The following is a 22,424-nucleotide window of genomic DNA, read 5'->3' on the forward strand; positions in this document are numbered from 1 at the left end:
CCGACGAGAGGCGAGGAGCTCGAAGAAGAGGAGAGGGGTTCGTTGAGGCCGCGCTAGCGCTCCGAAAGTGGATAACCGGTTGAGGAAGAGGAATCGGGGTCGGCGATTCGTCCGCTTCCCCTTCCTTAGCTCGCGGTGTGATGCTTAGAGAGGATATTGCAGAGCGATGTCGTATGCGTGCCGGAAGGGCTAGGCACCCTTCGACTGCTAAGAAAAAATTTTGCTATGCGCAATGAAATCAATTTTTGCCGCAAGCTTCGAGTAGCCAGCCCTGGAGCTATCGGTCGACAGCCAACTTCCATTCCTTCCGGAATAGGGAGGTATCTGGCTATCCGTCTGAAAAAAAAAAAAAAAGAATCAGTTTTGTACGGAATATTAATAGATCGACCGTTAGTACCTATACGTGTCGCTTTGACGCACTGAGTTTCCACTGTTTTCTGACGTCACATGACAGACAAGCGAGATGAGCGTGGGCCGAGAACATTTCCACCAATCGCGCAATGCCAGTGGTGACAAAGGTGTAGAATCGGAAGGAAGTGTTTCTTTTCTTCTTCATCCTAATCATGCGTTATCAGTGTGTACAGGTAATCTTGAGATGAGGGGCTCTGGAGGTTTTTCCTGGCGTCTTGTGGCAGGACGCAGAGGTTGCGGCATGGTCCCAAAAATCTTTGACCAATCGCAGAGGGCTAATGAAGGAAATGAAGGAGAGACAGATTGGAATAATTTTACGTTATATCCGCCACTGTATTACCGGAAATAGATTTAGCTCATTGTTGGATCTAAAACCAAGCCAAATTTATTGCTCGTGATGAATGACAAAATGCGAGAGACGTGTTATTTGCTTCTGAGCTAACTTGACTTGCCAAATTTGAAGCTCCTTCCAGGAAAGAAACAAGATGGCCAACGGATATCAACAGCTTCGTGGGAAAGCCGTCGCTGGTATTGTATTCAGCATGATGCTAACCAGTAGTCTCTAATACGCTAACATTTTGTAGAATGTTGGTTTATGGGCGTGCATGGCATATGACATTCAGTTGTGGCTGATTCATCATCACGCTATTTTACGTCCACTTGTCGGATGATGGCTTCAGCCAGCGAGCTCCTGTTACCCGCGTCTATAACGTCATCCCACTAGGTCCTATTGCTACAAACTTCCAATTCTAATCGCGCCGAGTAATCCTCCCTTGCGCTGACAGCGCCCATTCCTTTGACACCCGTTCCGTTGTTTGATAGGTGAGGTTCAACGTCCAAGAGAAAACGGCAGCTTTGAAAGACGCCGGTGCTGGGGGCTCCGGATTATTGCTTACCACCCAAGTTTACTTTTAAATTCCACCCCTGAAGCTCAATACACGAGCGTACTAGCATTTCGCCCCAATCGGAAGGCACTTCGACGCGCTAGTGAATCGTACTGGGGAGTACTGGACAGTACTGAATCGTACTCTGTGTGTGTGTGTGTGTGCGTGTGCGTGTGCGCGTGTGCGCGTGTACGCGTGCGCGCGCGCGCGTGTGTGTGTGTGTGTGTGCGTGCGTGTGCGCGTGTGCGTGTGTGCGTGTGTGTGTGCGCGCGAGTGTGTGATTTTCGTTAGTAAAAGGCAACATAAAGCACAGAGACAATTAAGACAAGGAAACAGGGGAAATTATTTGTTGCTGCAACTGAAATGTTGACATGATAATGTAAAGGAAAACAAAATAACGAAAAACAAATTGGCGCCGTTGGTACGGCCGAGCCAACGAAATATAGCGGGTGTTTCAACGAACACTTTCAAAAATTTTTAGAGGTTGCTTACGGCAGATAGCACAATTCCAGTTGAAGAAGTGGTCTACTTGAAAAGGCGGTTGTTACTTGCACAAAACAAAATTGAAATGCATAGTCGAGTAATTAACAAAAATTCAGTAATTAGGTTTGTAACTAATTACTTTATGGCCCATATTTCAATTTAGGAATTCTTTCCGTGGAGTTCACAAGACGGATCGTTTCGGAACGAATTTTCGGGAAGACAGCAGTTTCGAGACACTAATTCCCAGTTACTCTCTTAACTAAACGTCATTTTCTACATGCAAGTGCAAAAGTAGGTGGAATCGGAACGTATTTCTTTGTAAACTTCGGGAACGAATATCTGAAAACTGGTGTCATCCTGAAAATTCGTTCCAAGTGGATCCGCCTTCCGAACTGCACGGCTAGAATTCGTGAATTACAATATGGGCCATAACGTTATTAGTTAAAAATTGATTAGTGATATTTCTGTTAATGAGTCAATTTCGCATTTCAACTTCTTGTGCAGGTATTGTCCGCCGCTTTTAACAGACCCCTTCAGGAACTAGAATTTGGCTTTCTGCCACAGGCAATGTTTAAGAATTTTTGAAAGTGTTCGCTGAAACACGCTCTATATTAAAGGGTCGTTTTATTTGCGTTTTGTTGTTGTCGTTTTCTTTAGACTATCGAGAAGTTTTACAAAAAAAGGCAGCGAGCACGGCCTTTTCTTTCGGTGGAGTTCCTAGGCAAGGGGGACATAATTTGCTTTTAATAACATGGCTTCCACAAGAATCATTAACGGAAATTGGCAAATGCCTTTTTCACTATAAACTCGGTGGCACTTGCTTATATGGTGGTTTGAAGGGAGTCAGCTTTTTAACGCACTGCCACTTGTTGAAAAACTTGAATATCGCAGGCAATCATATATTCCTACTATCCAACACATATATATATATATATATATATTGCCCCGTCTCCAGATGTAGTAGCAACCCAGGTTTTACCTTGCGCCGTGTCGTCGATACACTGTGCGCTGCCTCCTGACGTGTCATATAAGTTTGACGAACGCCGGCCCCTATACATTGTTACGCAATCTGCTGTTCACCTTGACTGTGGCCGGCTCACACCGTCGCCGTGTGCCGGGTGGGTGTGCCACGCCCACTTGGCGGACCTGGATATGCGGCCGCTTTCTCTCAGCCAGAGGGAAACCAAAGCACGTTTTTTTTTCTCTCTCTCTCCATCGCACGTTGTTTTCGTTACGACGCATGAAAATAAGCAACACCGGTTATACGTACAGCCAAAGACTAGGTGGGATTCTAAACCAAAATATGTGAGCACAGGCAATGAACTAATTGCCTTTGCGAAGCAATCAGTACGCAAGAAACACATTTCTACCGAGAAGGAATTGTTGGTTCGTACCCCGCCTATGAAGACAGCAGTACTACTCGCCGTGCCATAACGTGTATTATCTAGTACTGTCTAACGGAATACTTCTATATCTTCCACGCTACCGCTTGCGCGAAACCACCATCGCTGAATACTTACCAGACCATTATCTGGCACGTGATGCGCCATCAACAGCCGCGAAAGCGCTCACGGGAATTGTGTGGAGAGCGCGCAAACGGTCTTCGCCCTTTCGCTTTTCCTCCTGCGCCGTACGATCACCTGTCAGCCGTAATAACTCAAGCAAGTTTGGCAAGGTGGCGCATGCTACTGCCTGACTCAAACAGGTGCTTCATATTTGTCTAGCTGCGGCATCCTCTCGCCCCTGTGCCATTGCCTTCCGCGTATTGTTTGGGCGCACCACTGCTGTCGGGCTAGCTGAGCTGGGAATATACCCTTTCATTTATTTAGTCCACAAGCCCTCCGACACTGAAAAATCCTGCGTGGTGGCCAAAGTTAACCCGCATGGCAAATAAAATTAGGCATAATAAATATGATTGGGCAATGTGGAGATTGAATACAAAATCTAGTGCATGGAACACGCGGGCAAGGACGGTGGATGGAAATTCAAGACGATGAGTAAAACTAGAACAAGGGAAAAGCGGGAGCCAACGTTTCGACAAGTGGACTTGTCTTTTTCGAGGTCTTGAAAAAGACAAGTCCCCTTGTCGGAACGTCGGCTCCTGCTTTTACCTTGTTCTCGTTTTGCTCTAGTCTAGTGCATAACCTACAGATGTAGAATCAACTGTCAGGTATATTTATGCTGCACCTTGTTTTATTCTACGTTTTTAAAACTGAACATTATTTCTTTTCAATGCCAGGTAGGGGAAGATGAGTTCACATCACATCCTTTCCCACAATTCTTTTTATGCCTGTATCCATTTCGCTCTGCGGTCGTTGTGCAGTAATGTAAAGCACTGCATTTCATGATTGCGTCTTAGAGCCACGTCTAAGAGCGAAGACGTAAAAAAAAAAATTCAATGCGCTTCGCGAAGTTGCTCAAGTGCGCTGATGGGGCACATTGCTTAGCTGCGATTGGTGGTTCCGTGTCTGAACCCTGCTGCGTACAACACGAGCCCAGAAACATAAAAAAATGGCCCTACAATGTTTTCATATAGAGTACAGCTGATTATAATCACACTCAAAGATGAGTTCTTTTTTTGCTTTTTTTTTTGCCACGAAGCAGCAACCTACTTCACTTGTGACCAATGCACTCAAGTGTAAGCGCGATCGCGAGCTACCTGCTAGTTTCGGTGGATCGCGGCCGAAGAAGGCAATATTGGGAGTATCCGCGGGCCATGAATTAGCTGTTAGTACAATGGTCTCTCGTAACATACACAGGAGCGTAGGTAAAAATCACCTTTCTTTCTTTTTCTTATCTAGAAGTAAAAATACATAAGCGCCCACCCTGAGATCGACTAACAGCGGCGAGCACCCTGGCGGTTTCTAAAAAACAAAAACAAAAAGACGCCTCCACCGTATACGCGCTTCTCTTACGAGGCCACCATGGCAGCAGAATAACGATAAACATATTTTACTGTAGCAAGTCACGGCCGCTTTGGCTGCTGACCTTGCGGCTTTCCGTTGACGAAGTTTTTAAACGAGAGAGGGAATGTGTTTACGGCCGAGCTTCCGCCGAAGAAGGGCGGCCGCTTGGTGATACCCGTACTGACTGCGTTATTTCGTTCACGTTTCTTAGCACAAAGATACAGAATGCGTACGCCTGTGTGCGCTTGCGACACGAGCAGGGTCGAGAAAGAAGCGGCGTCTCGCCCTCCTCGTTTGGTAATACTGTATCCCGCGGCTGTAAGCGGTCAAGCCTGCCACAGTTGGGACGTACGCTCTTCACGCGAACCCCGTCCATCGCGCGCCCGCGGGGCATATTGGGAAGGCCCGAGAAAGGTCGATTGGAGAAGTGATAGAGTTATGGTAATCCTGACAGTGTGGCATGAGCTGTCGGAAGAAAAAGAAAGCGCACCTAAAGGATATACAGTGCACCAATATATATGAGAAATAAAGGAATGCCTCATAACTGAGCCACGCAAATTTGATCGACTGGGGTTCCCACGTTACAATGACTATTACAATTTATTCATGTGTAAAAAGAAAAGAAAAAATACGTTGCGCAAAGTACTATAGACGCCAACAGTGAGCTTGGCGGTGAACGTTGAGTAACGGGCCGCGGTGGCTTATAGGGGCAATGGCGTTGCGCTGCTAAACGTGAGGTCACATGATCAAATTCCGGGTCGCGGTGGCCCCATTTAGATGAGGGCGAAATGCAAAAGACGCCCGAGTGCCGCACATTGGGGGTGCACTTTAGAGATCCCCAGGTGGCCAAACTAAACCAGTTGTCACCCATTACGGCGTGCCGCACAAACAGACCGTGATTTTGGCACGTAAAACACCAGAACTTTAGTACGTTGAATAGAGTGCCTCGAAATGTTCTCGACATCGAATTTACTTTCGGATGATCTCCGGAGGTCGATGAGTCGCGTATGCTATTTAGTTCTTTGTTTCTCATTGTTGCGGCGCGGACTACCAACAGTTGCCTAATAATTGTTTTTAGTCAATTCAATACAAGTCGATTCGGCATGTCTAAACCATCACACACGCACTGGTTTACGCACTTTCGAGATCCAGAGTATCCTGCTACGCTCTGTTGTCTAGGTTTCGAAAAGAGGAGGAGGAGGGGGCCGGAGGGGTGTTGCTTTCCCCGGGCGGACCTATAGCCTTGCAAAAGCTGCCGGGAAATTGCTCGTATCACATGCGACATACGGTCTGAAACGTCGCTGTCCAGCAAGCAATGCCAGGTGTGAAACAAAAAACAAGTACGTTACTAGCACGTTGCGCGTTTTCCAATCCCCGATGACCTACACGGCTCGCCACTCAATTTCCAAGCCTGTGTCACGGAGGAACTTTAAGAGGAGCCGAAGCCACCACCCTCCCTGATATCGAATGTCCTCCTCGCGGGAACAAGATATCGCTTGCATTTGAGCGCGGTGCCGTGTATGTTCGTACATGTTAACATCTTACGTTCTGCTTGAAGTTCAGGACACTTTAGTATGTAATGTTCAATGTCAGCAAGACCGTGACATTGCACATATGACGATGGTGGGCCAAGCCCTGCCTTGCACCGCCAAGCTGGTGCTTGCGCTGGCCCTCTACGGAATCGATATAGGAGCACGGCATCCGTTCTGTTAAGTTCGTTGATCGCGCAAGGTTGATGTGGTGGAGTCTACAAGGAACGGAAGCGGCTTAATATGGCATTCTTCATGTCTCTTCACGGGTCCTGGGGAGGCTTCTTCTTTGGTCCGAAATGCAGCGCTTTGCACTGTGGACTGTCAGCGGTCTCGTTACCTGCCACGCCAGTACAGGTAGGTACCCACTGGAACACAATGGTGAATCTGACCTTCTGTAATTCCTTAACGGCGTGTAATGCACGCTGAATGCACTTGTCAAAGGTAAAGACTCGCAGTTATAGTTGCAGCGCAAGCCTGTAAAGAAAACAACAGGCCGAGGCTAATGATTCAGTTTCCACAAGGCTGCTGCGATGACGGCACGTTCACATGTTACAGAAGACATGACGCAATCAAACGTGGTAGCCCATGAGGCACTGAGGGTCTGTATCACGCATGCCGCTGTAATAGCCCCATTCTCAATGTCAACAAAGCCGTCGGTGTATAATCGGATATGCTCGCTATACATTCAGTCGAGGTGTTCCACTATCTAAGCTTTTGCCTCTGCCACAGGTGTGAGGCTCTTGGTGGGAATTTGCAGAATGGTATTCCAACATTGTACACTCCCACACGACCAAGATGGCTTCAGACATTCTAATTTTTTCAGTAAATTGCAGGTCAAGTGTAGTCTAAGTGTGTCGGGTGCCACAAAGATGCCAGATTCCGTACAACTCTGAAGTCTCCGGAGAACTGCGCTTCCGGCCTGGGTATCGCTGAGACGGCTACACTGCAAATGCAGGCCTTCAGATGCAAGGAGGGGGACACAGTTGAAAACCTTATTGCTAGCAACTGCCCTTGGCACACCAAGAGCTGTCCTGAGACGTTTCCGATGTAAAGACTCCAATCGATCGTACTAAATCTTTGATGACGGTATTAAGGCAAACTGGAAAAGCACGCGGTTATAAACACCAGTGCCCAGTGTAACTTCAACGTCGAAGAATGACTACCCTATAGCGTACACTAGCCATCCTTCACATCGTGTTCTAGGGTGGTTCGAGAGAGTTCAAAATGGTTTTTAAGCAGTTCTCTTCACGAGCGCATAAACTTAAGTGCGTGGCATACATAGTCCTGTCTGTTGCGTGTTCGCCAGACGGACGCGCACTAATTTTCATTTAGCTCTGCTTCAAACGCTTTGGTTATAGTTGTGGAGCCTTTGAAAGCGAATTTTCCTCATAAAAAGCACGTCTGAAATTCAATGAGTAACTTTTTCGGTTATATAAGAATGTCTTGCGATTAAGCTTGTTCGCGTCAGAAAGAACGATGAATGTTATCGTGGAACATGAGAACATAAGAGAAATTTTGCCTGGAAAGGCAGGAAAAATAAACTTGACACTCTGGCACAGCTGCAGGCCATGACAACGGCAGAGAGGAAGGGCCGGGTGCTGTGTGTTGCCTAACGGTAATATAAACGACAAAAGCAAGGCAGAAGGATTGCGAGAAAGTACACGTAAAGCTGTGTGTGTCGCTGCTATACGTGCGATACGTGTAGCTGTGTAATGGCCGCACAAAGCAGCGACGTTTGAAGTTGACGTAAAGAGAACACAGGGACGAGCACAGTGTGTCGACGTTTGAAGTTGACGTAAAGAGAACACAGGGACGAGCACAGTACGTCGACGTATGAAGTTGACGTAAAGAGAACACAGGGACGAGCACAGTATGTGGACGTCTGAAGCTGACGTTAAGAGAACACAGGGAAGAGCGCAGCACACGTTAAAAAAAAAAACGGCGTATAAGCTTCGTATACAGTAACAGTTGTATTCTATTGCTCTCAAAGGGCCCCTCCGGAGGTTTGGGCATTGCGAGCCAATCGCGACGCGGACGTTGAATGCGACACGTACTGCGTTGGCACAAAGATGCGAATTTGGACGTCAGCAAATGTTGGAACAGGAGGAGACCGAGATCCATAGACAAATAAGTGAAATTCGGCGTCAGCAGGTACCGACAATACCGAAAAGAACGAATGGTTCTGTCGTAATTAGGCTTCGCATAACACTGATGCCCACGTAGCGTGTTCAGGGCATGTGCGAAACCATTGAGACAATGCGTTCGCCCGAGCGTGCAGGCTGTGTAGTTAAAGCCGCGTTCGACTCCCGTCGTCTAGGTCTCGAGCTAAGGATTAGGCTATCAGGTGGCTCACCCATCGCACTGAAAAACGCTACCTTGCTAAAGAAGCCCCGTCAATCCATATTGTGCGATGTTTGGACGAAAGCCGCCGTTTTGATATGAAAGCTTGGCCGTCCTTCATTTTGCTGAAAGGCGTGACGGGGAACTAAAATTGCAAAGTGCTCACTAAAACTGTCACGTGTTCGCTTCTGCCTCACTTTAGTCGTTGCAATGAGATATCACTGAAGCATCGCGGCTTTTTCATTGAAGCCATGTGGCGGAACGAAAGATTTTAGGAATGCTAGTCGAAAGAGGCAGACATGCGTGTCTCAATCAATACCGCCTATTCAATAACGCAACGGCACGTTCCGCCGACTCACGTGGGAAATGTTGTGCGCTCCTAATTCGTTCGCTCCTAATGCGCTCCTCAACCTTTTTTGCATGCGGTGCTCGAGGCCGGCGCGCCGCCACGGCATGTTTACCGCTAGCGTGGTTCAAGGGTCGTCCCGTATCTAGGGATGCCCCGAACTTCACCACATTCGGCCGTCCCTGCGCAGATCCCGCACTGATAAATAAATAAAGTGCCACCCGGCTATCTCTTCTTCGTGCGGAGCTTGCGACGGGCCACTTGAAAAAACCACTCGGGCTTCGATGTCTTATAAGGCTCAGTCGCGCGTGTTTATAACCGAACTAGCGCGAGGTGTGCTGCCGCTTCGATTCTGAGCGCGCTGCTCAGTCTTTGAAAAGCGGCGCGAGAAGCTCCCGCAGGTCACGCCGCGCCAGCACCCTGGATTCGCGAGTCTCCCACCTTGGAGGTCGAGGTTCTTGGCGGCCGCTCGCAGAGCGTATCGAAGCTTGTCGGCGTTCCTTCCTGCGATGCCCCAACGCAGCCCCTCGGAGGCACGGTGCAGCTCCTCGACCACGTGGATGCCCGTCACGCCGGTGGCTCCGAAGAGGACGATGTCGAGCTCCCGCGAAGCGGTCATCCTGCGGCCGTCGACGGCTCGCTCCGTATGCGGCGAGTCTCTAACGGGGACCGCGTGCCTGTTGCCACGCGCCGCCGCCGTTTCCTCCTCGCGCGCCCGTCCTGCGTGTAGCAAGCGCAAGGTGGCGGTGACGGGGCTCAAACGTTTGCGCGCTCGCGGAACGGGATGCAGGAAACAACGCAGACGGTGCGCTCCAACTCATGAGCGAAACTTTTTTTTTTGGCCACGTTTATTGATACTCGTTTCAAGTGACGAACGACTTGGCCACATTTGTGAAAGTCTGGACCCGCCGGTTGAGCCATTTATCGGAAGAGCGAGAGAAAGCCTTCCTTGCGCGTTTGGTCGTAGTGCCCTGACGCATCCAAACGAACAGTTTACTACTGAAACAAAAAGAAAAGAGCAAAGCACGGAGTGGTTGTTTTGTCACAGCTGCGCGGCATCGGCGTTGAAAAGTACGGGAAGTGCGGCGATGCAGCACCGTATATATTCAGAGTGCGACTTATCCACGCTCCTGTGAACTTACAGCAATAATATTTTTGTTCATATTATTTGTCTAGCTTTTATGGTGCACAGGGTGGTGTCGAGGTAGGGAAGGAAGTATGCTTTTCTCGTGTGTATACAAGATTAACGTTTGTCGCGTCTTTTTTCTTTTTTTAGCACTAGCATGTACTGATGGCATGTACTTTAGCATGTACTGATGGTGCTGATGTGTTGGTAATCAGCGTTGGGTACACAACATTACACGTAAGTGTATGGCACATGTATCGTGATCTCTGACTACACATGAGGCATGTCAGAGAGAGAGAGAGAGCAAATGATAAATGAAAGGTAGGGAGGTTAACCAGGACTGAGCCCGGTTGGCTACCCTACACTGGGGAAAGGGAAAAGGGGACGGACAGATTAAAAGAAGAAGAGAAAGTCCACTGGGGATATCGTTCAGTAACTCAGTCCGGATCACAGACGCTGACTCAATCCTGTAGCTTTCAAATATCGCAGCAGGGCTTTTGTGGCCTTTTGTAGCTGCGATATGCGATGCCATGGTCCCAAGATCTTGTTCAAGGTGAACGGTTCTCTATCCAACATGTCATGACATGAAGCATGTCAGGCAATACGTGATATCGACAGATTTCATTCCCTTCGGTTGTTCCTCCTTGGAAATACCTGGCGGGTTAACGCGGAAAGCATTATTAAAAGAAATGATTTGTGCTATGTTGGCGCCACCTCGCACAATAATGAATAAGGAACGCGCCAACACACTAATGGACGATGGTGGCACTGCAGCCGGCCTCGATCAACAATCCAAAATCTTAGCGTTCTACAACTTTTCCAAATTAAAAACTGTTGCGCAAACGTGATCTTTCTTCTTTTTTTTTTCTTTGCGGCGAATCTGTTTTACAATGTCTGCGTTCCGCAGGAATCGACGTGATCGCGCTGCTGCTTGCTACCTAATTGTTTGCCGCGAACCGCCACGTCTGTGAGGTCGTCTAGCTCGCCGTTCAATGGGCTCGCACCGAACGCGTGGTTTCAATTACGTTTTCACTTGTTTTAGCGGCGCACAGACACGATCGTCCCCACGTGATGTAGTGCGCTCAACGCTTGCCTGTTCGTAATGTCCCGAAAGAGGTCAGTTGCCCTTTTTAAGGGGTCCAATATTGAGAGGTAGGCGCGGTTTTCTTTTTTTTTTTTTTACTCAGTTGCCCTTTTTAAGGGGTCTAATATGAATAGGCAGGCGCGGTTCTTTTTTTTTTTTGCTCGTTTTTCTCATTTCAACAGTACATCGGAATGCAGTCAGCTCGGCCGGAACCCGAACCCGCTACGTAGTTCCCGTTTGCAGAACGCCAGAGTTCCTGATGTACTGCGTCGATTACATGGCGGTAAGTAGCCAAATAATAACTCGCAGCGCTACCGGTTATTTGGCTACTATCGGCGACGATCCACTTTGTGGCTGTTTGGCGACGAGAGTGTCTGTGCGCCGCTAAAGCAAGTGAAAACTTGAAACCCCGCGTTCTGTGGAAAACAATGACCGCGGCGAGCTAGATCATCTCACAGGCCAGGCGGCATGCGGCGAACAATTAGGTAGCGAGCAGTAGCGTGAACTTGTGTATTCCTGTGAAACGCAGACATCGTAAAACAGATTAGCCACAAAGAAAACAGAAATATAACTAAATAATAATAATGAAAATAATAGGGAGCTGGAAAATAAGAGTGTGGTAGTGGTCATGAGAAGGAGATGCGCCCTGCCATATATTTAGAGCTTAGGGGTTTCGGGTCCTATTTTTCGCAAAACACGGCGTACTTCTTTGGGTGTTTATTTACACCCTGAATTTGTTTCTCGGCGAATGTTTCTCTCTCGACGACGTTGCGCCGACCTCTTTTGGTAGAACATTTTTCGCGCCCAGCTTACAGTTTTCTTTCCGGTTTATTTTTCTGTGTGTGTGAATATCTGTTTCAAATAATCAAACCGTCCCTCAATCAATCAATCAATCGATGAATCAATGAATCAAACAATCAATCATATTTCTTTTGTTTATTGATAAGGGGGAGCACTGGACTATAAGCATGAATAGCTCGACGAAGTCCTCGCCCCTTACAAGTTGGGGAATACGACAAGATGATGACCCGTCATATACAAATAACTATACAATATGTTCGCAGCATTACAGAGTATCGAGTAATGCAGAAGCAAAGTGACAAACGCCAAAAAAAGCAAAATTTAGCACAAGCATCAAATGGCACCAACAGTATATCAGCTGAGTTCAACAAAAACTGAGACAAGATAAGGTGCCTATATGTATTACTAGTCTTGCAAATAGCCAAAGTGGAAAAAGCTTTTAATTATATAGTTTGGGTTACAGGAAGGATCAAGGTCTTAAAGTTTAACGACTTTGATAGCGACGGTAGGGTGGTAGACAAATATTGTTCCTCATAAGATCTTCCAGGGGCGGGTACGAACGAGACTCATTTATGTCTAGCCTGGAGAACGCTGGTAAATGTAACGAAAGCTTTGTAACGCAATGTCAGCCTATAGTTGTACATACAGAACACAAGGTTAATTTCATAATTTGAAGAAAAAAGTGTTTTTGGGGCCTTCGTCCTTCAGTGGACATAAGAGATGATGATGATGATGATGATGATGATGATGATGATGATGATGCAACGTACAGCTCTCTTCTGTAGCAAATGTAACGAAGGAATTTATCCCACCAGTTGTGCCCCACCCCATGCTGCAGTACGGCGTGCGAGATACGACCAAAGCGTTGTATAGCATAACTTCCACCTTAGTCTACATAGATAGTCTACATGCTCATTCCAAGTAAAGTGCTCTGAGAAGTGCAGTTCACAAGAATTCGGACGGAATCCACCATGTCAGACTTCTGTGATCTGAGAAATAGATTCTCCAGCTTCGTCAACGTTTTACCTTTAAGCGTGTGCAAAATTACTTGTGTTTTCTAGAGGTCATTTTTAAACATTTTGCCGCGGCGCAGATTTATATATTAGACATTGTCTTGTTAGCCTCTTTTTTTTCTATATCGGCTTCTAAGTTATCAGCGATTATATCTTTCGTGTCATCAGGGTATGCAACAAATGTGGCATCATCCATGCAGTGCACGATGTCACTTATGCAAACCAAGAATCACAGTTGCCCTAAAATGTTTCATTGCGGCACAGCAGCGATGACTGGCTCCTTCGCAGATGTCGCGTTATCGGTATCTACGAATTGCGTCCTGTTTGAAAGATAAGATTTGAGAAAGTCAAGGGCACTTACACACACCGTATTTATCTAATTTGTTAAGAAGGATGGAATGGCGAAATAATTCAAAAACCTCGCAGAAATCGAATGTTTACACCTAATGCCCAGATGGCTACAACAGAACGCATCTATAATAATTTATTTTTTGAGCCAGGAGGGCCAGTTCAGTTGAACGGTGCTTTCTAAAACCACGTTGAAAATTTTGAAGGAATTTGTGGCGATTGAAGAATGACAGCAATCCCATTTGCATTATTTTCTCAATACCCATAGAAAAGAGAATAGCAACATAGAAAGATTATAGCAACAGGCCGATGATTATTTAGTGTAGTCTTATCGTTGCGCCTAAAAATGGTAACAACGCGGGAAATCCGCAATTTTCGCGAGAAATGTACCTGACGACGATATCATGTTTTAAATGTGTGTAAGGACAGTGCTTATAACATCTGGCGCATACTTTACGGGACGAATCCGGATACCACCGGCGTCCAGAGACTTGATTTTCTTTTCCTGCAGCTCCGATACAAGAGAAAAATTTCAGAAGAACTAGTTGCCGTGAGCAAAAGACATGCTTCATTCCTATTTACTGAGGAATTCTGCGTAGCCGTCGAGGCACTGGTAGGGTTTAGGGCGAAGAACTCGATCATTAAACGCGAATGGCGTTTCATCTTCATAAAGCCGCTGACCGTCTAAATATAAATTATCTGGAATAGCTGTATTGTTAGTACACTGCAACAATGCGTTAAATTTATGCTAAATCACACCACTTCGTTGACCAGCAGGGTCCCTAAACATACCTAAAGAAACATCATTTGCAGACCTAAGATAATTCCTCAAAGTATTTCCGAATTATTAAAATCTTTGAGTACAGCTTCATCTCGAAATTTTAAATATTTGGAATATGCAAAGCATGTCTTTGTTTAATCACATCTACAAGGTTAGTAGTCAGCCGGGGTACCCGTGGTTTAGATGGTCTAGATTTCTTTTTATTTTTTACGGGAAATCAGCATTATAATTTATTATAATGTTTTTATAATGTATAATAACATTATAACATTATAATGTTTTCAAAATATTTGTGAAGGCTGACTGTCCTGGGCTAGGCAAACGCAGTTTCGAATATTCGAATATTCGCATACCCCCCAAAAAAAAGTAAACCTAACTTTTTCAAAGCATGGCCTTCACCTACCGCGGCTCCTTGTATAGAAATACATGTATAGGCTTTCTTTCTTTATCCTTCAAAGGAAAGTAAGCAGGCCGTGTTTCCTGTTTGCCGTAATGGAAGCGCGAGCCTCTGTTCGAGTAGCCACAATTTCACGCACCCAAAGACCACCGAGCAGACGAGGCGACATCCGAACACACGCCGGCTGCTGCCGAGCCCGACCTTGTGTGCGCGCGCAGCCCACTTAATTGCAAAAGCATCCTCGAACCACGGGCACCATCAAGGCGTATTTTTTGGCCCCTCGTAAAGCAAAAATAATCTAAATAAAAATGAGGGAAAGCTGCACCACCAAGGTATAGCAGCTTTAAGCCAATCAAAAATAAATGAAGAGGGGTAGAAACCCAAAATGTAATTTGAAGTAAAGCCAATTATTAAGAAAAAAAAAACCGAGGTATACCAACAGAGAATGTTTATGCATACCAGGAGGGGATAGGACAGCGGAGGACTTGTCTGCATCGGCGTGGGACGGGTGAGGCCTCGTTGCGTCCAATTTTTATTGAGTAGGAGGAAAAGGGGGAAAAGGAACTAGGATGTCTTAAGAGCATGGTCCAAGGAGGCCCAGCAGGTCCATCAGGATTCCGAAAAGCAGTGCAGAGTTTCCGGTAGACCAGACTGCACCGGCCTGGAGGAGTATTGGCATAACCGAATGGTTCCGGTAGGGGTGACTTGACATCAGGCAGCAGTGGGGTTGCAGAATCCACTGGACTGCAGGTCAACAGAAAATCTGCAAGAAAGCTGAAAATGATGTCAGGCATGTTGAGTAGGTGTATCTAGGGCACAGAGAAGGATGGGAAGAGAAGCTAAACTGCCAAAAAAAGAAAGCAGCCATTCCGTCCATAGTGTCCCCGGAGACAAGCTCCACCTTGGTTGGCATAACCAAGGACACTATAAGACGAAAGGCGAAGGGCAAGGTGGAAGGGATATAAAGTGGAGAGAGGGAAAAAGGAGAGGGAAAGGAAACCGATTAAGGAAAAGGTATGATTGTAGAAAGAATTAGGAGGAGTCCGGGAAAGTGAACGATGAAATGATTCGATATAGACGAATAAGAAGTGCACGCTTTCTTTGATCTGTAAGAAAGGAGAGGTAATGATCAGGTGTAGTGGTAAAGGGGAGATTCTCTTTAAGGGGATTAGCAATGTGAGATGTAAGGGGACAGTCATTGAAGTAGTGAAGCAAGTCTGTGCAAGGATTGCCACAGGCACAGTTACTGTGGGATAAAAGGTGAAAGCGGAAATAATAGAAAGGGAAGCGGCCATGAGCGGAGGTGAGGTGGACAATGGGTCGTTTCGGTGGAAAGAAAGAGGGAATGCGATTGACGTTTTTTATCCATTGAAAGAGTGCAGTGTCGCTATTCTCTCGCGTCCAGTGAGCATTCCACTGGGCGAAGGAATAGGTACGCATCCTTGATTTGATAGAGGAGGGAGCGACAAGGAGGGTTCGAGAAACACCATGGGAAGCGGCGTAGTTGGCGAGGAAGTCCGCCATCTCGTTTCCCTCGATGCCCTGGTGTGCTGGTACATGGAAAAGTGATACCCGTCGCCGGTTAGAGATGAACTGAAGGAGCTGCTTGATTTGCCTGACAGAGGGATTTGTTGTCGTGAAAGTATTCAATGTAGTGAGGACGGACAAGCAGTCGGTGTAGATGTGTAGAGGAATGAAATGGGGCAAAGTCTGTATATAGGCTAATGCCTCCAGTATAGCAGCTGTTTCGGTAGCATAAGATGAAGTGGCACCAAAAAGTTTAAATTTTCCAACTTTCGTGATGCGGCCTGTTGGACTATAGAGCACGAAAGCGGCGCCTGCAGACTGGGAAGTGTAGGAGCCGTCGGTATACAGATGATAGGCCGGCATAGTGGTTACAAAGGGTACATCTTGAAGTCGAAGGCGGTAATGGGTAAAACGAGATTTCATGCTTGGGTGAAAGTCCCAAGGGTTCATGGGGTAGTTAAGAAGCGCCGGATGGTAGGAGTCAGGACCATAAAATGTGAGCGCTTTGAGTGCAAATAAAGAGAAGTAGGCGTTTAGACGGTCTAATTCAATATGGAGCGGTGGTGTGTTAGCCAGAACCTGAAGCGACGAGGTACGCGTCGTGCGGAAGGCACCGGTGATTGGAAGCAGAAGGGTGCGTTGGATTGAGGATATCTTGATTTTAGACTGTGAAGTAGGGAACGTTGGCCACCAGACGGGAGAAGCATATGTGATGGACGGAAGTAAAACCTGATTATAGAGGAGACGGAGAGCGGAAGGGGCCATCGAATAATGCATGCGAACGAACAGGAGAAGACGGGAAGAGAGAAGGTCTGCTTTTGTACGGAGATTCGTTAAATGAGCGTTAAAATTTAGGTGGGTGTCAAAGATGACCCCAAGAATTTTAATGTTCGACTGAAATTTGAGGGGAAAGCCATTAAAACGAACTATGGGAAGACGGGTGCGGGAGGAGGAAGCAGAGTGGCTATTGGGGAAGTATAAACAGGAAGATTTGTCGGTACTAATGGTGAGTTTCGTACGCTGTGCCCAGGTCGAGATAAGATTAAGGGTAAGAGCTACCTTGGATTCCAAAGCGCGACGATTGTCTGCAGAGAGCACTATGACAGTGTCATCTGCATAGGCCTGTGCAACCACGTCCGGTGGAAAGGGGAGGTCAAGCAATCCATAAATGACAATGTTCCACAGCAGTGGACTGAGTGGTGACCCTTGAGGGCTGCCCAAAGTAGGCGTAGCAGACACCTGACCAGTCTGCGAACGGAAAATTATCTGTCGGTTTTCTAAGAAAGATTGTAGAAGATGGTACAGATTGGAAGGGCAGTTGTGCGAGCGTAAAAAATGAAGGACGACAGGGTGTCAAACGCTATCGAAAGCGCCTTTAAAGTCTAAGCAGATGGTACAAAAATGTGTTAACTACCTTTCCTTTAATAGTGTTCTGAAACTCACTTTATTAGCGCCAAAATATGGCTCGTGCCGGGCAAGAACAGGGCGCGCGTGATGGAGGCCGCGGCGGAGGCTATGCGTCACATCGAGGAGTGGACGGACATTAGCCGGACAAGGCAGGAGACGCCCGGCTAATGCTACGGCGATAAGGGAAGACGCCGCGTCCATAAATACGCCAACAATTGGACAAAAGCGTCAAGTGAGCCATATGACAAGGCTTTGCGCTTACAGTGTAACTATTTTGGAAACAAGTGCGCAGCGCTACAGCGCTAACAATGCACACGAATTCCCTGAACTGGCACTACATTCTCATGGCACCCCCAACTGCACTAGGTCAGTAATTGCAGCCAAATCGAGGAGACCAACAGAGAGCGGCATAAGGAAAGGTCAGGCGGAGATAACGTAAACTGGCACGCTCTGGCGCGGCAGATTAAATGGAGGAGCAGCAGCGGGACCTTCGGTGGCAGTGTTCTGCCCAACAAACTGATATATTTGCGCCCAGGAAGACGGTGATCGACTTCTAGTCGAATCATCTATAGATGTAGCTGGACTTGTTATTTTCCTCAAATGTTCCTTTAAACAACGCCAGGCGTTGAAAGTTGACCTCGATCTCTCGTCTATACGATGTCTTGTGCAGAGAGTTTGGATTCTCAGGCTGTCGAGATGATTTTTTGAAGGCTAGGATTGCAGCGAATATGGTGTTATTTCGTATGAGTTCGATATAGCAGCCACATTTTAGCGCTAATAGCGTGAGTTTCAGAAGAATATTACAGAAAAGGTAGTTAACACGTTTTTTTATTGGTAGCCTCAGGTGCAGTTTATATGGCAGATTTGGAGGCAGTGTCACATTTTATTGCTAACCCAATCTTTAAGTATGTTGAAAATGGCAAATGAAAAATTCACCGACGATTACGATACTCCCTAAGCGAAATTTGAGCACAGCTTGATGCGGCTCGGGGTAGCGTTTAGGCCAGGGATCCTCCATGCACGTTGATGAGTGCCGCCGGGAATAAGAGCGAAGGAAAAAAAGGTTTATTTTACATTATTTACACTGTCTCCAACTAAAAGATCCCACTACATGTGGGACCATATTAAATGTCTGAGCTCACATCAGGACACGTCAGCTACCACTCACTGCACCAAAGGTCTCCGCTTTTAAAACCGTTGTCTTCCCTAGGAGACTAGACTAGGGAACGTGATGACTGTATCTCGGTCAATCCCAATCGTCGAATCAATCGCAGTATCCTTCCTGTGTTGTCGCACCATTTCTCTGGGCTCCACTTTCCATGTTGCACGCTCGCCCCCGCACGCGAGGAAACCACGTCACAACTTGGGTTACTCAAGTCGACGCCGTTCCCGCTGTAGTCCTCGACTTTGGCCCCTGTCATCAGTTAGTGGGCTCTTAGTGACGATTAAGGCTCCTCTATTTTACGAGGTGGCGACAACTACACGCGAAACCTCTCGAGGGATCTAAGGAGCAACGCTAGCAGACGATGCGCTGCTCATTCCCGTGCATTCTGCGGACGCCTGAAACCGCACTCATTGCGCGCTTGAACCGGTTTATTACTAATATTTGTAGCCTAAGCTAATCAGGGAACTTCAAATTACAGGGACAATAACTTGAACGAGCCAGGAGCACGTTGCAATAAAACGCGTGTGTTGCCGAAGCAGCTCATCCTTCCGAACAATTTTCCACAGCGGCGGTCGTAGCGGGCATTTTTTTTTTTTTCGTCGCTTGCATGTTTTGAAATTAAGCCTAACTCGAAGCACAGATGATGCTTGGTCCTTAAGAGACTTTTGCGCGCACCAAGGCATAATGAGCTACGAATTCCTTGGGCTGATAACATGTACTACAATGTCACTGAAAAAAAAAACAAGAACTTCTATGGTGTTGAAAAGCGATTCTTCATCAAGCAACATAATAGGATGGATGGGGACATGATAGCAGTATTCTATATGAAAATGCTTCTTTCTCTCTGTTTCGGCTTCCCGACATTCTAGGACGACGTGGAGCACGGTCAGCCGCTCACCGCATCCGCTACAGGTTGGTGGTTCATCACCAGTCGGCAAAATCTTTGAGTGCCATATATGTGTTCTATTCTAGCAGAACTCACGGCGCTCCGTGCTGCACTTGATTTCATTAAGCAGCAGCCACCGCAACAATGGACAGTCTTTAGTGACTCCAAGGCAGCCCTTCAGTGCATACGAAGCCCAATGCGCCATGGACCCAATGAACAACTGGCCTCAGAAATTCGACACATATATCATCAAAGCTATGACAAGGGACATAACATAATCTTTCAGTGGCTTCCAGGACATTGTAACATCAGCGGGAGTGACCACGCCGACGAAGCCGCCCGATCTGCACATCAAAGTGGTCAACGAGTATTCATTCCGCTTTCGCGAACAGACGCTGCGGCTGAGCTGCGATTGATGTCCCATGAGTGTACTTTGCCCTTGTGGGACTTAAATGGTTTCACCATGTGTCGGTTGCGTTCGTTGTCTCCGGACATACGGATGCACCTCCCACCTGGATTACCACGACGTGAACAAACCATGCTCTACCGTCTGTGGCTAGGCGTTGCCTTTACAAACTCATATGCTTTCCTCATAGGAATGGCCAACAGCCCCACGTGCGACACATGTAACATCGACGAGACGCTCGCACACATTATATGTGTCTGCCCGCGATACAGTGCTGAGAGACAAGTGATGTGCAGAGTACTGGACCAGTTGGACAATCGCCCACTTTCAGAACTAAAAGCTTTAGGCCAATGCTCCCAAAGAACATCCGCGTTGAAGGCCTTACTCGCGCTATTAAGGTTCTTGCGGTCTACGGGGCTTCACGACAGACTCTAAGAATGCCGCCCCCTACCGCTCTGTAGTGTACGCGCTTTGTTCGTGCTTGTCTCCCTTTCTTTCTATCTCCCCCTTCCACTCTGCTTCTCTTTTTATCCCCCTTAACCCTTCCCCCTGCGCAGGGTAGCCAACCGGAACTACCTCTGGTTAACCTCCCTGCCTTTCTCTGCATTATTCTCTCTCTCTCTCTCTCTCTCTAAGACGAGAAAATAGGACATCAGCCTGTCGTGTTTTCGCTGAAGAGGGCCTGGAACCCAACTGTTGCTTGATTACGCGAAACTTATTTGTTTCAGCGTCCCACAAGCGTTGCCAGTGACTTCTCAGTTTCTTTCGGAGAAAATGCTTGAGGTCTAAGGCAGGGACAGCAGCGGTAGGATTGATAGATTTACGATACAATTGATAGGGCAATTTCATAAGCTAGCACATTACCCTCTAGGCCACTATGCTCCGGCACCCTGCATATAACGACATGCTCTTGAGACATATGCGGTGTGCAAAGAACGGAATAAAGCTAGGTGAGTACAAGGTTTTCTTCTTTACGCAGTGACATTAGGCTTTTACGACGCTTAGGGAGTCTGTAAACATAACTGTCTTTTGAAGTTTTAATTTCCTTATATATTTCCGCACATGGCTTTCATAGATTACGAAAAGACATTTGATTCAGCAGAGATACCAGCAGTTGTAGAGGCATTACGTTATCAAGGAATACAGACCGCCTACGCAAATTTCTTGGGACATATCTACAGAGATCCCACAGCTACCTTAATTCTGCACAAGGAACGTAGGACGATACCTATAAAAAAAGGGGTCAGACAAGGACACACTCTCTCCAATGCTATTCACTGCGTGCTTAGAAGAAGTATTCAAACGATTAAATTGGGCAGGCATAGGAGCAAGGAACGACGGCGAATATCTTAGCAACCTTCCATTTGCAGATGACATTGTTCTGTTCAGTAACACTGGAGACGAGCTACAACTAATGATTGAGGACCTTAACAAAGAGAGTGTAAGAGTGGGTTTGAAGATTAATATGCAGAAGACAAAGATAATATGAATAGGCGGGCAAGGGAACAAGAGTTCAGGATCGCCAGTGAGTCTCTAGAGTCTGTGAAGGAGTACGTTTCCTAATTCAATTTATCATAGGGAACCCTGACCATGAGAAGGAAGTTCACAGAAGAATAAATATGGGTTGGAACGCATACAGCAGACAGTGTCAGCTTCTGACTGGAAGCTTACCATTATCATTGAAAAAGAAAGTGTGTGATCAGTGCATTTTACCGGTGCTGACATATGGGACAGACTTAAAGACTGACAAAGAAGCTTGAGAACAAGTTAAGAACCGCGCAAAAAGCGATGGAACGAAGAATACTAGGCATAACCTTAAGAGACAGAACAAGAGCGGTTGGCGATCAGATAGCAAACCGCTATAGCCGATATTCTAATTGACATTAAGAGAAAGAAATGGAGCTGGGCAGGTCATGTAATGCGCAGGTTAGATAACCGCTGGACCATTAGGGTTACGGAATTGATACCAAGAGAAGGGAAGCGCCGTCGAGGACGGCAGAAGGCTAGGTGGGGCGATGAAATAGGAGAATTCGCGGGTGCTAGTTGGAATCAGCTGGCGCAGGACAGGGGTAATTGGAGATCACAGGGAGAGGCCTTCGTCCTGCAGTGGACATAAAATGGGATGATGATGTGATGATGATGATGATGATGATGTGTTCTTCAGACGACACTAGTGGATAAGCCTTTGCAGTAAAGATACTTGTTTCCGCGTGCAGAGCATCAGATTCAGAGAAGGATGGTCCGATTGCTGCACAAAACACGCCTGCACGTGGCTCAAAAGCGCCATTTTAAAGCTCTATGAACGAGTACTTCGACTGAACTTATTGAAAATGCAGTCGAATATGTGCCTCTGAGGCATGTTCTGTAACCTCTACGAGTGATGTATCGCATTCTACGAGCTGCCACTGCCACAGCGACAATGGCTTCGCTGGGACCGTCAGGTTATACTCGAGAATTGGAACTCCCATTTCCTCAGGAAGCTTTTTCACGCGCAGAGTGAATGGTTGTCTAACTGCTTGTCGGTTATTAACCAGCGTTGCAGATGTCACCTCCTTTACGTTTACATAAGAGGGATGGTCGC

General features: G+C 46.9%; 1 protein-coding gene across 2 annotated transcripts in view; it reads right to left on the reverse strand.

The window, feature by feature from the left end:
- LOC126543849 (saccharopine dehydrogenase-like oxidoreductase) overlaps positions 1-10,042 on the reverse strand; it is a 53,747-nt gene extending 43,705 nt beyond the window's left edge. The window contains exon 1 of one of the 2 annotated variants that reach the window (XM_050190980.3): positions 9,344-10,012. In XM_050190980.3, the coding sequence (XP_050046937.1) occupies positions 9,344-9,521 (178 nt within the window). In that variant the 5' untranslated portion in view covers positions 9,522-10,012. Of the gene's footprint in view, positions 1-9,343 lie in introns of both variants that reach the window. The other variant, XM_055062387.2, reaches the window with a different exon arrangement.
- Positions 10,043-22,424: the final 12,382 nt, after the last annotated feature.

The sequence above is a fragment of the Dermacentor andersoni genome, chromosome 10 (genome assembly GCF_023375885.2).
Source record: "Dermacentor andersoni chromosome 10, qqDerAnde1_hic_scaffold, whole genome shotgun sequence".
NCBI classification, from domain to species: Eukaryota; Metazoa; Arthropoda; class Arachnida; order Ixodida; family Ixodidae; genus Dermacentor; species Dermacentor andersoni.